General features: G+C 45.1%; 1 protein-coding gene across 10 annotated transcripts in view; it reads right to left on the bottom strand.

The window, feature by feature from the left end:
• LOC117965833 (butyrophilin subfamily 1 member A1-like) overlaps positions 1-14,717 on the bottom strand; it is an 80,183-nt gene that overhangs the window by 24,213 nt on the left and 41,253 nt on the right. For all 10 annotated transcript variants that reach the window (XM_059018483.1, XM_059018484.1, XM_059018487.1 and 7 more), the window contains one exon: positions 8,111-8,677. In XM_059018483.1, the coding sequence (XP_058874466.1) occupies positions 8,111-8,677 (567 nt within the window). The remainder of the gene's footprint in view (positions 1-8,110; positions 8,678-14,717) is intronic.

Here is a 14,717-nt window from a genome sequence, read left to right on the forward strand (position 1 = left end):
GCTAAATGCTACTAGAAGTACAGATGTTTCAACATCAACTGTTCAGAGGAGATTGCGTGAAGCTGGCCTAACTGGAAGAATTGCTGCAAAGAAACCATTGTTAAAGAGTGCAGAATAAGAGGAAGAGACACAGAAACTGGACGTTTGAGGAGTGGAAGTCGGTCTTATGGACCGATGAGTCAACATTTGAAATATTTGGGTCCAACCGCCGAGTATTTGTAAGACGCAGAGAGGGGGAGCGCATGAGTTCTGCATGTGTGGTTCCCACTGTCAAGCATGGAGGAGGCAGTGTCGTGGTCTGGGGTTGCTTTGCTGGTGACAGAGCTGGTGATCTTTACCAAGTCCATGGCAAGCTCAACCAGCATGGCTATCACAGCATACTTCAGAGGCATGCCATTCCATCAGGATTACGGCTAGTTGGGCAGTCCTAATATATATATATATATATATCAATTATTTGTTTCTTAGCAGATGCCCTTATCCAGGGCGACTTACAATTGTTACAAAGAAGAGCAAAGAAGAGCAACCAGAATTATCACAGGTTTAAAAGGCATGTCGTATGCAGACAGGCTAAAAGAATTGAATCTATTCAGTCTTGAACAAAGAAGACTATGCGGCGATCTGATTCAAGCATTCAAAATCCTAAAAGGTATAGACAATGTCAACCCGGGGGACTTCTTTGACTTGAAAAAAGGACCAGGGGTCATAAATGGAGATTAGATAAAGGGGCATTCAGAACAGAAAATAGGAGGCACTTTTTTACACAGAGAATTGTGAGGGTCTGGAACCAACTCCCCAGTAATGTTGTTGAAGCTGACACCCTGGGATCCTTCAAGAAGCTGCTTGATGAGCTTCTGGGATCAATAAGCTACTAACAACCAAACGAGCAAGATGGGCTGAATGGCCTCCTCTCGTTTGTAAACTTTCTTATGTTCTTATGTTACAAGATATCACATTATTTTTACATACAATTACCCATTTATACAGTTGTGTTTTTATAGGAGCAATCTAGGTAAAGTACCTTGCTCAAGGGTACAGCAGCAGTGTCCCCACCTGGGATTGAACCCACGACCCTCCGGTCAAGAGTCCAGAGCCCTAACCACTACTCCACACTGCTGCCCCCGGTGTGTCTGTCTGTGTGTGTGTGTGTGTGTGTGTGTGTGTGTGTGTGTGTGTGTATATATATATATATATATATATATATACAGTACTGTGCAAAAGTTTTAGGCAGGTGTGAAAAAATGCTGTAAAGTAAGAATGCTTTCAAAAATAGACACGTTAATAGATTATATTTATCAATTAACTAAATGCAAAGTGAGTGAACAGAAGAAAAATCTAAATCAAATCCATATTTGGTGTGACCACCCTTTGCCTTCAAAACAGCATCAATTCCGCTGGCTTCACACAGGGCGGGAGAGCCGCTGGCTTCACACAGCGCGGGAGAGCCGCTGGCTTCACACAGCGCGGGAGAGCCGCTGGCTTCACACAGCGCGGGAGAGCCGCTGGCTTCACACAGCGCGGGAGAGCCGCTGGCTTCACACAGCGCGGGAGAGCCGCTGGCTTCACACAGCACGGGAGAGCCGCTGGCTTCACACGGGGTTGGAGAGCCGCTGGCTTCACACAGGGCACACGGGGCGGGAGAGCCGCTGGCTTCACACAGGGCGGGAGAGCCGCTGGCTTCACACGGGGTTGGAGAGCCGCTGGCTTCACACAGGGCACACGGGGCGGGAGAGCCGCTGGCTTCACACAGGGCGGGAGAGCCGCTGGCTTCACACAGGGCGGGAGAGCCGCTGGCTTCACACAGGGCGGGAGAGCCGCTGGCTTCACACGGGGCACACGAGGCGGGAGAGCCGCTGGCTTCACACAGGGCGGGAGAGCCGCTGGCTTCACACAGGGCGGGAGAGCCGCTGGCTTCACACAGGGCGGGAGAGCCGCTGGCTTCACACAGGGCACACGGGGCGGGAGAGCCGCTGGCTTCACACAGGGCGGGAGAGCCGCTGGCTTCACACAGGGCACACGGCCGCAGAGTAGACTTAACCAGAACCTAAAGCTAAGAAGAGTCATCACTAAAAAAAATAAACTAAACTTCAAAACATGAAATGAAATTAGATAAAAAATGAATTAAATCAAGTTATCTCCGTGTTTATGACTGAACTCAAGAGTTCACTCCTTCCTCAGGCAGGCTGAAAGAAAATATGGCGCCTATTCCTATGTGCAGTCGTATTTATCTCCTGGGGCGGAGACGACACCCAACGCAGACGGGGCTCTTAACCCTTTCCAGCAGACGCGCTCTAATTTCATTGAAAAATTCATGATGACAAAAAGGTCATTTCTCAGCCGTCCAATCAGCTATCTTGTTTTTTTTGTGTTTGGGTCATTGCAATGACCACGGGCCGTGTCATTATACCATTGGTTTAAGGCTAGGGTGGGTGTGGCATATATTATTTTGAGTTTGAAGACGAGTCTCACTGACAGCGCCATTACGACCGAGTGGAAAGCGGACTCGAAGTTCTTTATCTACAATTCTACAATTCTAGGACTGATAAATCAGCACATAATCTAAAAGATAAATACTTAAAATAGTCGTATTGTTTTTTTCCTTATTTTGTTTTTAAAACGTTGTATTTGTTGGGTTTAAAAAAAAAAAATTAATCGCTGCGTCATGTCTGTCTGTGTGTGTGTGTTTGCTTGCTTGCTTGCTAGGCTAACTTTGTAAGATCCAAACAAGAGTAACTACTGTACTAGCACATAACAAAAATCATATAAAAATATTTGTTAGTTTCACTTCTGTTCGTGTTCATTTTAGTTTCTTTTCCCACTTAAGTTATTTCTCCTCAGGAGAAAATAGACATACTGCGTGCGATGCGAAACTACATCAGCAGTACATGTTGAATGTTCTTTCGATATGTTTGTTTGTTGTTTGTATTTTTTTTAGGACGTATCACACAGGGCGGGAGAGCCGCTGGCTTCACACGGGGCGGGAGAGCCGCTGGCTTCACACGGGGCGGGAGAGCCGCTGGCTTCACACGGGGCGGGAGAGCCGCTGGCTTCACACGGGGCGGGAGAGCCGCTGGCTTCACACGGGGCGGGAGAGCCGCTGGCTTCACACGGGGCACACGGGGCGGGAGAGCCGCTGGCTTCACACGGGGCGGGAGAGCCGCTGGCTTCACACGGGGCGGGAGAGCCGCTGGCTTCACACGGGGCGGGAGAGCCGCTGGCTTCACACGGGGCGGGAGAGCCGCTGGCTTCACACGGGGCGGGAGAGCCGCTGGCTTCACACGGGGCGGGAGAGCCGCTGGCTTCACACAGCGTGGGAGAGCCGCTGGCTTCACACGGGGCACACGAGGCGGGAGAGCCGCTGGCTTCACACAGGGCGGGAGAGCCGCTGGCTTCACACGGGGCACACGAGGCGGGAGAGCCGCTGGCTTCACACAGGGCGGGAGAGCCGCTGGCTTCACACAGGGCGGGAGAGCCGCTGGCTTCACACAGGGCACACGGGGCGGGAGAGCCGCTAGCTTCACACGGGGCGGGAGAGCCGCTGGCTTCACACGGGGCGGGAGAGCCGCTGGCTTCACACGGGGCGGGAGAGCCGCTGGCTTCACACGGGGCGGGAGAGCCGCTGGCTTCACACGGGGCGGGAGAGCCGCTGGCTTCACACGGGGCGGGAGAGCCGCTGGCTTCACACAGGGCACACGAGGCGGGAGAGCCGCTGGCTTCACACGGGGCGGGAGAGCCGCTGGCTTCACACGGGGCGGGAGAGCCGCTGGCTTCACACGGGGCGGGAGAGCCGCTGGCTTCACACGGGGCACACGAGGCGGGAGAGCCGCTGGCTTCACACGGGGCGGGAGAGCCGCTGGCTTCACACGGGGCGGGAGAGCCGCTGGCTTCACACGGGGCGGGAGAGCCGCTGGCTTCACACGGGGCACACGAGGCGGGAGAGCCGCTGGCTTCACACGGGGCGGGAGAGCCGCTGGCTTCACACGGGGCGGGAGAGCCGCTGGCTTCACACGGGGCGGGAGAGCCGCTGGCTTCACACGGGGCGGGAGAGCCGCTGGCTTCACACGGGGCACACGAGGCGGGAGAGCCGCTGGCTTCACACAGCGCGGGAGAGCCGCTGGCTTCACACGGGGCGGGAGAGCCGCTGGCTTCACACGGGGCGGGAGAGCCGCTGGCTTCACACGGGGCGGGAGAGCCGCTGGCTTCACACGGGGCGGGAGAGCCGCTGGCTTCACACGGGGCGGGAGAGCCGCTGGCTTCACACAGGGCACACGAGGCGGGAGAGCCGCTGGCTTCACACGGGGCGGGAGAGCCGCTGGCTTCACACGGGGCGGGAGAGCCGCTGGCTTCACACGGGGCGGGAGAGCCGCTGGCTTCACACGGGGCGGGAGAGCCGCTGGCTTCACACAGGGCACACGAGGCGGGAGAGCCGCTGGCTTCACACGGGGCGGGAGAGCCGCTGGCTTCACACGGGGCGGGAGAGCCGCTGGCTTCACACGGGGCGGGAGAGCCGCTGGCTTCACACGGGGCGGGAGAGCCGCTGGCTTCACACGGGGCACACGAGGCGGGAGAGCCGCTGGCTTCACACGAGGCGGGAGAGCCGCTGGCTTCACACAGGGCACACGGGGCGGGAGAGCCGCTGGCTTCACACAGGGCACACGGGGCGGGAGAGCCGCTAGCTTCACACGGGGCGGGAGAGCCGCTGGCTTCACACGGGGCGGGAGAGCCGCTGGCTTCACACGGGGCGGGAGAGCCGCTGGCTTCACACGGGGCGGGAGAGCCGCTGGCTTCACACGGGGCGGGAGAGCCGCTGGCTTCACACAGGGCACACAGGGCGGGAGAGCCGCTGGCTTCACACAGGGCACACAGCGCGGGAGAGCCGCTGGCTTCACACAGGGCGGGAGAGCCGCTGGCTTCACACGGGGCGTGAGAGCCGCTGGCTTCACACGGGGCGGGAGAGCCGCTGGCTTCACACAGCGTGGGAGAGCCGCTGGCTTCACACGGGGCACACGAGGCGGGCGAGCCGCTGGCTTCACACAGGGCGGGAGAGCCGCTGGCTTCACACGGGGCACACGAGGCGGGAGAGCCGCTGGCTTCACACAGGGCGGGAGAGCCGCTGGCTTCACACAGGGCGGGAGAGCCGCTGGCTTCACACAGGGCGGGAGAGCCGCTGGCTTCACACAGGGCACACGGGGCGGGAGAGCCGCTGGCTTCACACAGGGCGGGAGAGCCGCTGGCTTCACACAGGGCACACGGCCGCAGAGTAGACTTAACCAGAACCTAAAGCTAAGAAGAGTCATCACTAAAAAAAATAAACTAAACTTCAAAACATGAAATGAAATTAGATAAAAAATGAATTAAATCAAGTTATCTCCGTGTTTATGACTGAACTCAAGAGTTCACTCCTTCCTCAGGCAGGCTGAAAGAAAATATGGCGCCTATTCCTATGTGCAGTCGTATTTATCTCCTGGGGCGGAGACGACACCCAACGCAGACGGGGCTCTTAACCCTTTCCAGCAGACGCGCTCTAATTTCATTGAAAAATTCATGATGACAAAAAGGTCATTTCTCAGCCGTCCAATCAGCTATCTTGTTTTTTTTGTGTTTGGGTCATTGCAATGACCACGGGCCGTGTCATTATACCATTGGTTTAAGGCTAGGGTGGGTGTGGCATATATTATTTTGAGTTTGAAGACGAGTCTCACTGACAGCGCCATTACGACCGAGTGGAAAGCGGACTCGAAGTTCTTTATCTACAATTCTACAATTCTAGGACTGATAAATCAGCACATAATCTAAAAGATAAATACTTAAAATAGTCGTATTGTTTTTTTCCTTATTTTGTTTTTAAAACGTTGTATTTGTTGGGTTTAAAAAAAAAAAATTAATCGCTGCGTCATGTCTGTCTGTGTGTGTGTGTTTGCTTGCTTGCTTGCTAGGCTAACTTTGTAAGATCCAAACAAGAGTAACTACTGTACTAGCACATAACAAAAATCATATAAAAATATTTGTTAGTTTCACTTCTGTTCATGTTCATTTTAGTTTCTTTTCCCACTTAAGTTATTTCTCCTCAGGAGAAAATAGACATACTGCGTGCGATGCGAAACTACATCAGCAGTACATGTTGAATGTTCTTTCGATATGTTTGTTTGTTGTTTGTATTTTTTTTAGGACGTATCATTCTTAGTTGTAACGTTACTGCTGTAATATTATTATTATTTAGCTGTTCTAATTTATTTAAACTTTCGGTAATTATTTTGTATTTTATTAGGGTGTTTTTTTTACTTTGTGTATATGTGTGTAAAGAAGAGACAGCGGCATGATTTAGCTGTAAGTTAGTTATTATTTAGCCATGTATTTTATCATGATTTATTTGTGTATTATTTAGTCATGGATATTTTGTTTTGTTTATGCAAACAGTGAGTCTATTTAGTTGTAGTTGTTGTTATTAAATCAGCCATGTATTTTATTATTAGTTTATTTTATTTTGTTGTCAGTTTATTTTTTCTGTGTGAAAAAAGATGGAGAATTGTTTATTATTATTATTATTATTATTATTATTAATAATTGGTATTTTAAAGTTTTGTGTAGGTGTGTGTAAACCTGAAGATGGATGGAGGAGGGCCCTGACAGTCTTGATTTATTATTTATTGTAGTTTTGAAAATAAACATCTTAACCCTTTGCGGTCCATTGTCGGACTGGGTCCGACATTGCAATTATTCCTCACAGGTCCTTTGTCGGACTGGGTCCGACATCATTATAGCAACGCAATAAACGGGTTTCTAGTCGTTTTTTCGCCGGAAAAAGCTGAGAAAACCATTCAATTGCCGAGTGGGAGCGACGAACCGAGACAAGTCGAAAAAAAATAAATAAATAAATAAAAAGGCGTATCTCATGATTAGTCATACATGGTATCTGGTATCAGATAACGGGGCGGTCATAGTAAACAAGCTGGCTGAGTGCGTCAGCGCACAGAGACTATCATGGACATTTGCAGAGCTTTTTTCAGATGTTATAGTAATAAAATAATGACTTGGATCGCATTATTGAGGAGTTTGGTGATAAAACGAGTGATCAGGAGATGATTGATCGGTATGTACGACTATTATTATTATTTATTTCTTACATAGGTGAACGCTATAGCAAACGAAAGGGTGGGGCGGGGCTGGAGATGCCTAGTGAGTGCTTTGTTGATATGCAGGGCCTTTTAAACCCGTTTGACTGTGAAAAAAAAATACTTTTAAACAGCGCGTCTAAAATTAACTGCGCATGTGAAAATTAATTAGACCTGGCGTGCCTGACACGCAATTAATAAATGGACCGCAAAGGGTTAAATCTTAATTTTGTCTAAGTTTATTTTACCTTGTAATTTGCATCTATTTAAATAAATAAATAAAATACTGTGTGTTGTTTCTTCATTTTTATACTTAAATATAGTTAAATATTTCAATAACAATATCTCAAACAGGGTAATAATGTTTCCAATAAGTTTTTGGCAAGTCTTAGGCTTGGCTGGCATTTGCCATTTCACAAGTTGATTTTTTTTTTCTAAAATTCCATACATTATAAAACCGTATCTAGCTCTGAAACTGTTCAAGATATTTCAATTCTGATTTCAGATTTGAAATCCTTGAGAAATTGTGCAGCTACCGTATACTCTAAGTTTTTTATGGAATACTTGGAAAAAGGTTGACATTTGCAATTTTTTTTAAATATTTGTACATCTTTTTTTTTTTTTTCAAAGAAAAAAATATGATGAGTAGCTCATATGGAAAAAAAATCACCCCACAACAAAATAAACCAAATTACTGAAAAGATCTACTTAATGCCTTTCTGTAGGTGTATTGGGTTTTAATTTCTGATTTACGGTTTAAAAGCTACAAGCAAGTGTTCATATTCATAACCAAATATGGACATTTTCCGTAGGCAGCATAGGGTTAAAGGAGCATCTTTGATAGAAGTGAGCGGTAATACGGGCTGGAAGAGGTTATATCCTATTATATAATGGTTACATTTCATGCTTGAAAGGGAACAGATAGGAGTTATAGAAATGAATAATAAATCAACAAGCATATCAGCCCCTAGCAAACAAGTAGTAAAGTGAACCAGTACCTGATGCAGCAAGAATCGATTCCCAGTCTAGAATCTTCTCACAGGACTTGAGCACAAGGGCTGTATTCTTGTCCTCAGTCCAGAAGAATGGATAGAGTTTCTCATTGGGATTGAACTCCATGTCAGTGAAAGTGTAGATGTGAGATCTGGTCTCCACATTGTAAAACGAGAGCCGCTTTTCCTCATAATCCAGATACACCCCCAGCTTCTGAGGCTTCAGGCTCAGGGGGAGGAGGATCTCGGGGTCAGCGACAGCAGTGAACTCATCTTGATCTTCATCCCACCACACAGTCCAGTAACCCTGCTGGGGGGTCCTGCTAAACCACCCCTTCTTCTTGGCAGACTCTCTGCTGACTCCTAATCTCCAGTCTCTATTCCACCCCACCTGCACCTGCCAGTAGCGTCTCCCCGAGGTGAAGCTCTCCTTGCCCAGCACACAAGATCTGCGATCAAATCTCTCTGGATTGTCAGGGAGACTCTGCCGTGTCTTTCCCCATCTCACTCGTTTCCCCTCCGCAGACAGGATGAGCCGGGGATGTGCTGTATCAGGGTCCAGAGTCACATCAACTGTGGAGCAGAGAGGAGACATTATTATTATTATTATGATGGAGGGAGAGAAATGGAGGGAGGGTATGAGGGACTGTAATGATGGAGGGAGGGAATGTATGATGGAGGGAGGGTATGATGGAGGGAGAGTATGATATAGGGAGGGAGGATAAGGATGGGAGTGAGGGAAGGTAATGGAAGGAGGGTAATCATGGAGGGAGGGTAATGATGGAGAAGGGATGGAATAGATGGAGGGAGGGGAAATGATGGATGGAGGGTATGATGAGGGAGGGAATGATGGATGGAGGGAATGATGGAGGGTAAGATGGAGGGAGGGATGGAGGGTATGATAGAGGGAAAGTATGATGCAGGGAGGGTGGGTATGGAGAGGGAATAATGTAGGGAGGCAGGGAGGGTAACGATGGAAGGGAAGGAGGATAATGAAGGAAGGTAGGGTAACGATGGAGGGAGGGTAATGATGGAGGGAAGATAATCATGGAGGAAGGATATGATATAGGGAGGGTAATGGGAGGGAGGGAGGAAGGATAATCATGCAGGGAGGGAGGGTAATGATGGAGGGAAGGACAGAAAAGATGGAGAGGGTATGATGAAGGAAGGGTATGGAGGGAGAGAGATGATGGAGGGAGGGAATAATGTAGGGAGGATGTGAGGGTATGATGGAGGAAGGAAGGGAAGGGCATTATGGAAGGAGGGAGGGTATGATGGATGGGAGGGTATGATTCAGGGAGTGAAGGTAAGGATGGAGGGACGGTATGATGGAGGGAGGGAATAATGTAGGGAGGAAGGGAGGATATGATGGAGGGAGGGTATGATGAGGGAGAGTATGATGGCGGAAGGGAATGGTGGCAGGAGTTAAGGAATGATGGAGGAAGGGAGGGTAATGGAGTGAGGGAGGGTATGATGGAGGGAGTGAGGAGTGGGAATAATGGAGGGGTATGATGGAGGCAGCGAAGGAGGGTATGATGGAGGGATGGAGGAAGGATATGATGGAGGAAGGGAGTGAGGGAGGGTATGATTGAGGGAGGGAGGGTATGATGGATTAAGGGAGGTGAGGAATGATGGAGGAAGGAAATGATGGAGAGGGTATGATGGAGGGAGGGAGGGTATAATGCTTGATTTCTGTGGGTTTTTTTACCCCAGCTTCTTTTCTCCACTACTTTAAAGAATTTAATTGATTCCTGTTGAGTAACAAACATGATTTAATTTACATTTTGTTTTCCTAAATACTTTCTAATTTCACGGCAGAAGTGACTCCTCTTTATTAATGTAAATACAGTAAAAGGGGAACCCAAACACCTCTACCTAACTTTATGCCAAACTACTCTTTTATAGTTTTCAAATTTAGGATTAAGAAATGGTTCATTTTTAGGTTAAAAGTACGTTTTTCACACTTGGGTATTTCCGTGACCAATCGGCTTGATGACGTCAGAGTGAACCGATTTTAATAGTTCTGACTGTTACCATTGGTTTTCGAGGTGTACAGCATATGAGACAGCTAATTAAATTTATCATTATGCCCTGTCGATGTGTCGCAGGTGGTTGCAGCAACACAAACGAAGGCAGATTTAAACTGCACAAGTGGCCAAAGCATCCAAAGGTTGCCAGGGTGTGGACAGCATTTGTCCAGAAAACGAGAGCCTTCTGGAGGAAGCCGACAAAATGGTTGCACTTGTGCTCAGCCCATTTTGAGGAGCAGTGCTACGAAACAACAGCGATTGCTAGGTCCTGTGGTATCCTGCCTCGACAGAGTCGATGTGTATCCCACAATTAGACCAATGGTAGTGAAATCAAGACATTCTCGTCATAAATGTGTGAGCCTCTCGACCAAACACGGCTGGCTGAGCGGGTCTGATTTCGATACCAGTGAGGGCTTGTCTGCGGGTATGCTGGCTTATGTCACCGTCAGATTTACTGGTGTCAGCTGCCGTTTCTTTGACCCACGAAGAGGAAGACAGTAAGAACCTGGACCCCAGTTTTTCCACAGTATTCACTTCGACCCCCAAATTAAAGAAACAATTACCAGATGGAAGATCAGCATTTCGAAAAAGAGAATAAATGGGTGAGTAACAGTGTCATATTGCCCCTTGCTTTATGTATATTTATGTGTTTATTTACAATATTTGTCAGCAGACCCGGCGAGTATATATTAATACTATTATATTAGATAAGGATACGGTATGCAAAACGTTAGAAAAGAAACAAGCAGAAGTACGAATTTATTTAAAACTGAAATAGATCTACCATTATTATTATTAATTATTATTATTATTATTATTATTATTATTATTATTATTATTATTATTATTAATAATAATAATAATAATAATAATAATAATAAGCCATTAAAATACTTCAAAATGCTTGTGCTACAGTCAGCACACAAGATTAATTTATGATACTGGTACGACAGATTACATTCTATAAATATAGCTATATCTTACAGGTGTTACAGGAAATCTATGAGGCCACAGCTACTCCAATTACAACTGAAGGTGACAGATTAGATGAATATGAGTTTGAGAGCTGATGCTGGAGCTGAAATTGGCGTATGCCCCAATGTCAATTCAATAGGTAAAAAAAAAATGTCCATGTAAAAAAACATTTACATACCAGTGATTTTTTATATTCTCTTTTGAGACAATGATGCAATATGCAAAACGTTGCAAAATGAACAAGCAGAAGTACCAAAAATGGTCTCAGTTGGAATACAGTGTGAACTCCTCCAACCACCCCGAGGAAGATGATTCAATTGCAGACACAGACTCTGATGATACCAGATCTGTTGAATCCCTAGAATGTGATGATCCAGACTACAAGGTTGAAGAAAATGAGTTTGATCACTCGTTTGAAATGTAGTAGTTTTCTTTTTTTTTTGGGGGGGGAGGGGGGTTGTTGTCGTATGGAGACTTTCCTTGTTTCTTGCAACAAGCACAGTCAAGAGCAAGCTGTTACCCAAATCAGAAGCACGTTACAAGATTGATTTCCCAAAATTCAAAAGGGGAGAGCACACAGCAAGTGCGTTTTTTTTTTTATTTGGACCCATTCAAAACTACATTAGGGTCAGAATAACTACATTGGTGGTTTCAGTATTAATGGAGTAAACCTCTGTGGTAAATGTCTGACACACCTTGACTAGATGCTGATTTAAAAAAGTTAATATTTCTTGAAATGGCTTCATATGTATTCTAATGCATTACATTTTTAGAAAAAAATGTAATGGTGATATGAGCAACTTAAAGCCCTTGTTACACAAGTCTATTTACTAGCAACTTTTATCGCCTGCGACCAAATCCCGTGAGGATTGCCCCGTGTAACAGCCCTGACAACGTATTGTCAACGTTCTGGCAACTGCGTGGCAACGCGATTGCTTGAGTGGACAGCAATCCTACTCCAAGCAACAGGGTCCAGGCAATATCCAATCAGAGCACTGGTGTGTGTCACGTGATTCTGTCTGCTACAGTGAAAACAACAGTTGGCATGGAAACGAAAGCCGCAATTACCTGGACTCATGAGAAAGAAATACTTCTCATATTGAGTTTTATGAAGGTTGGTCAACACATCGTTATTTTGGTAGTGGACTGTTTTGATAACAACCAATGCTGGGACTAGAGTTACTTTTAACAAGTTTTTAAAACTACTTAAAATCTTTGTCCAACTATCGTTAACTACGCCCCGAACTGCACCGTTGTTCAGGTCTCCCCTTCTTAATATTTAAAATACCTTTGTATAAAAGACAGCAATAATAATAATAATAATAATAATAATAATAATAGGGGAATAAAAACGTAGCTACTGTAACTCTGCTAAACTGATGTCCATATTATGTTATTTTGTTACCTTTTTTTAAACCGTTACTCCGCAGCACTGTGATAATATAACCATAAAAGGCAGGGTTTTTTTTATTATTATTATGACTGATATATATTTTACAGCATTTAAAGAAATTAAGAATCATCGTTCATTGTTATCTACGTGTAGTACTGTACGTTAAATTGAGTTTTACATATTTGGTTTATTTGCTTTTATTCTGTAAACGTTACTACTTTATTATTATAATTATTAGTTGTTCAATTATTTAATATGACAGTAATACTAAATAGTTGTACTGATGCTTGGTATTTGTAAGTATATGACCTGAAAACCAGAACCACGTGACGTAGTTCTTAAATATGATTGGATATTGCTTGGATTAAGGCAATTTGTATCGAATGCGAGTTGCCTGTTAGTTGTATCGTGTAACAGGTCAAATCCCCCGCGGTGACGTCACAGGCAACATGTTGCTACAATTTATGTTGCCAGCGCATTGACTCGTGTAACAAGTCCCTAATATATACAGATAAAAAATATATTTACATAGTCTTTTATATTAAAGAGAATGTTGACCGGTTCAAAGATTGTGTTTTCCATGGCCCAAAATGGGAACAAAGTTTGTCCATCTAAGGATGTGCCACCTTCAATGTGCCATAAGTACAAAAAAAACATCAAAGGAACAAGCCATCCTTAAGCACAAGAGCCGATTTAAAAGTGGACATTAGAACCTGTGACACATGTTTTGGACATTTCTGGAGAAACTGAACTGAACAATTGTTTTATTTTTAAATTGTTTATTTTTAAAATCGAATTATATTTGTTCCAAAGACAACTGAAATCCTCTATATGTGCCATTCGGGCTAGGAAACGTCTCCCTGATTTTTAAGACCGCACTTGCAGGCATAACTCTGCGGACATCTCTGCCAAGAAATCTCCAACACCAGCGGCAAAGTTGATGATATGCCAAATGGTGGTATTTCCTGCAACAGCAAATGGAGTATAATTAGTTTAATAAAAAAGTGAGAGGTTGATGTTTTTAATTTTACTTTAAGTATGTTCTATATCCATATGCAGTTTACTTAATGATATGGCATCAGCAGCAGAAATTATTGTATGAAATGTACTATTTGTAATACATATTTTTTTAAAACACATACTCAGCACTCAGTCTCAGTCTTTTTTCTGAATCATCAGTGTTGTATTGTTGCCTGTATTAGTAGAATGTAGTATCCAATACACCATGGTTAAGGCACACTGGGTTGGAGTCTGGGTGTTGGGTTATACATTTCTGTGGAAAAGTCTAGTTCTTCACATTTTTCACGTGTTCTCTCAAGTTCCTGGCAGCAAACACTTTCTCTTGTTGTGGCCATTGGCTGGCAGTTACCACAGGAGCACCTGAGAAAAAGAAAGAAGTTTCACATTTGCTGATAACTTTCCTTGACTCTCTCTGTAGGAAGACTATCACAGTTGTAATAAAAAACAGTTGGACTCTAAATTATATATCTTTCATAAGTGTGTAACATCATATTCAGAAGGAGCTTCAATGTAGCACACCCTTATAAAAAAGTAGTATACTGCAAGTATATTGGGTCAAAATATTATGGTTTTAGTATACCGTTAGTATACTTGTAGTATATTAGGCTTACTTTTTAACCTCAATGGATTGCACCGAGTGAGAAGGTATTTTCACTCCAAGAATTACACACAGAAACAAAGTGGCACGGCTAATCTCTCTAAAGTAACAGGTTACAGCGCACTGTATCACCTGATTGCAATGTAAAAGGTACTATTTTAATGGAAACGCATCATTAATTACACCATTTTTTCTTCTATTTCTGCATTTGTATTATCTGCTAAGTTTAAAAAGAGGTTTGTCTCCAGACAGAACTTGTTTTACGAAATAAGCATTTGTGTTTCTCTCAAAATATGTGATTCAGTGCAGAGTGCATTGCAGTGACTGCAACCTTTTCACCATGAAAGTAAAGCGATCAATTATCTTTATATACAGTGGTTTGCAGAAGTATTCACTCCCTACCAATAATGTCACATTTTGCTGAATTACAAATAATGTCTTAACAGTTTTTCAAACTAACTTTTTTTTTTTTATTCAAAGCTGTAATGGTTCAATTTAACACTGTTATATGAGGAGGTTAAATGTCAGCAAAACTTGCAAAGAACATGTACAAAATGAAATATACTGGTTGCACAAGTATTCAGCCCCTTAAGTCAG

The sequence above is a fragment of the Acipenser ruthenus genome, chromosome 60, assembly GCF_902713425.1.
Source record: "Acipenser ruthenus chromosome 60, fAciRut3.2 maternal haplotype, whole genome shotgun sequence".
In the NCBI taxonomy this organism is placed as follows: domain Eukaryota; kingdom Metazoa; phylum Chordata; class Actinopteri; order Acipenseriformes; family Acipenseridae; genus Acipenser; species Acipenser ruthenus.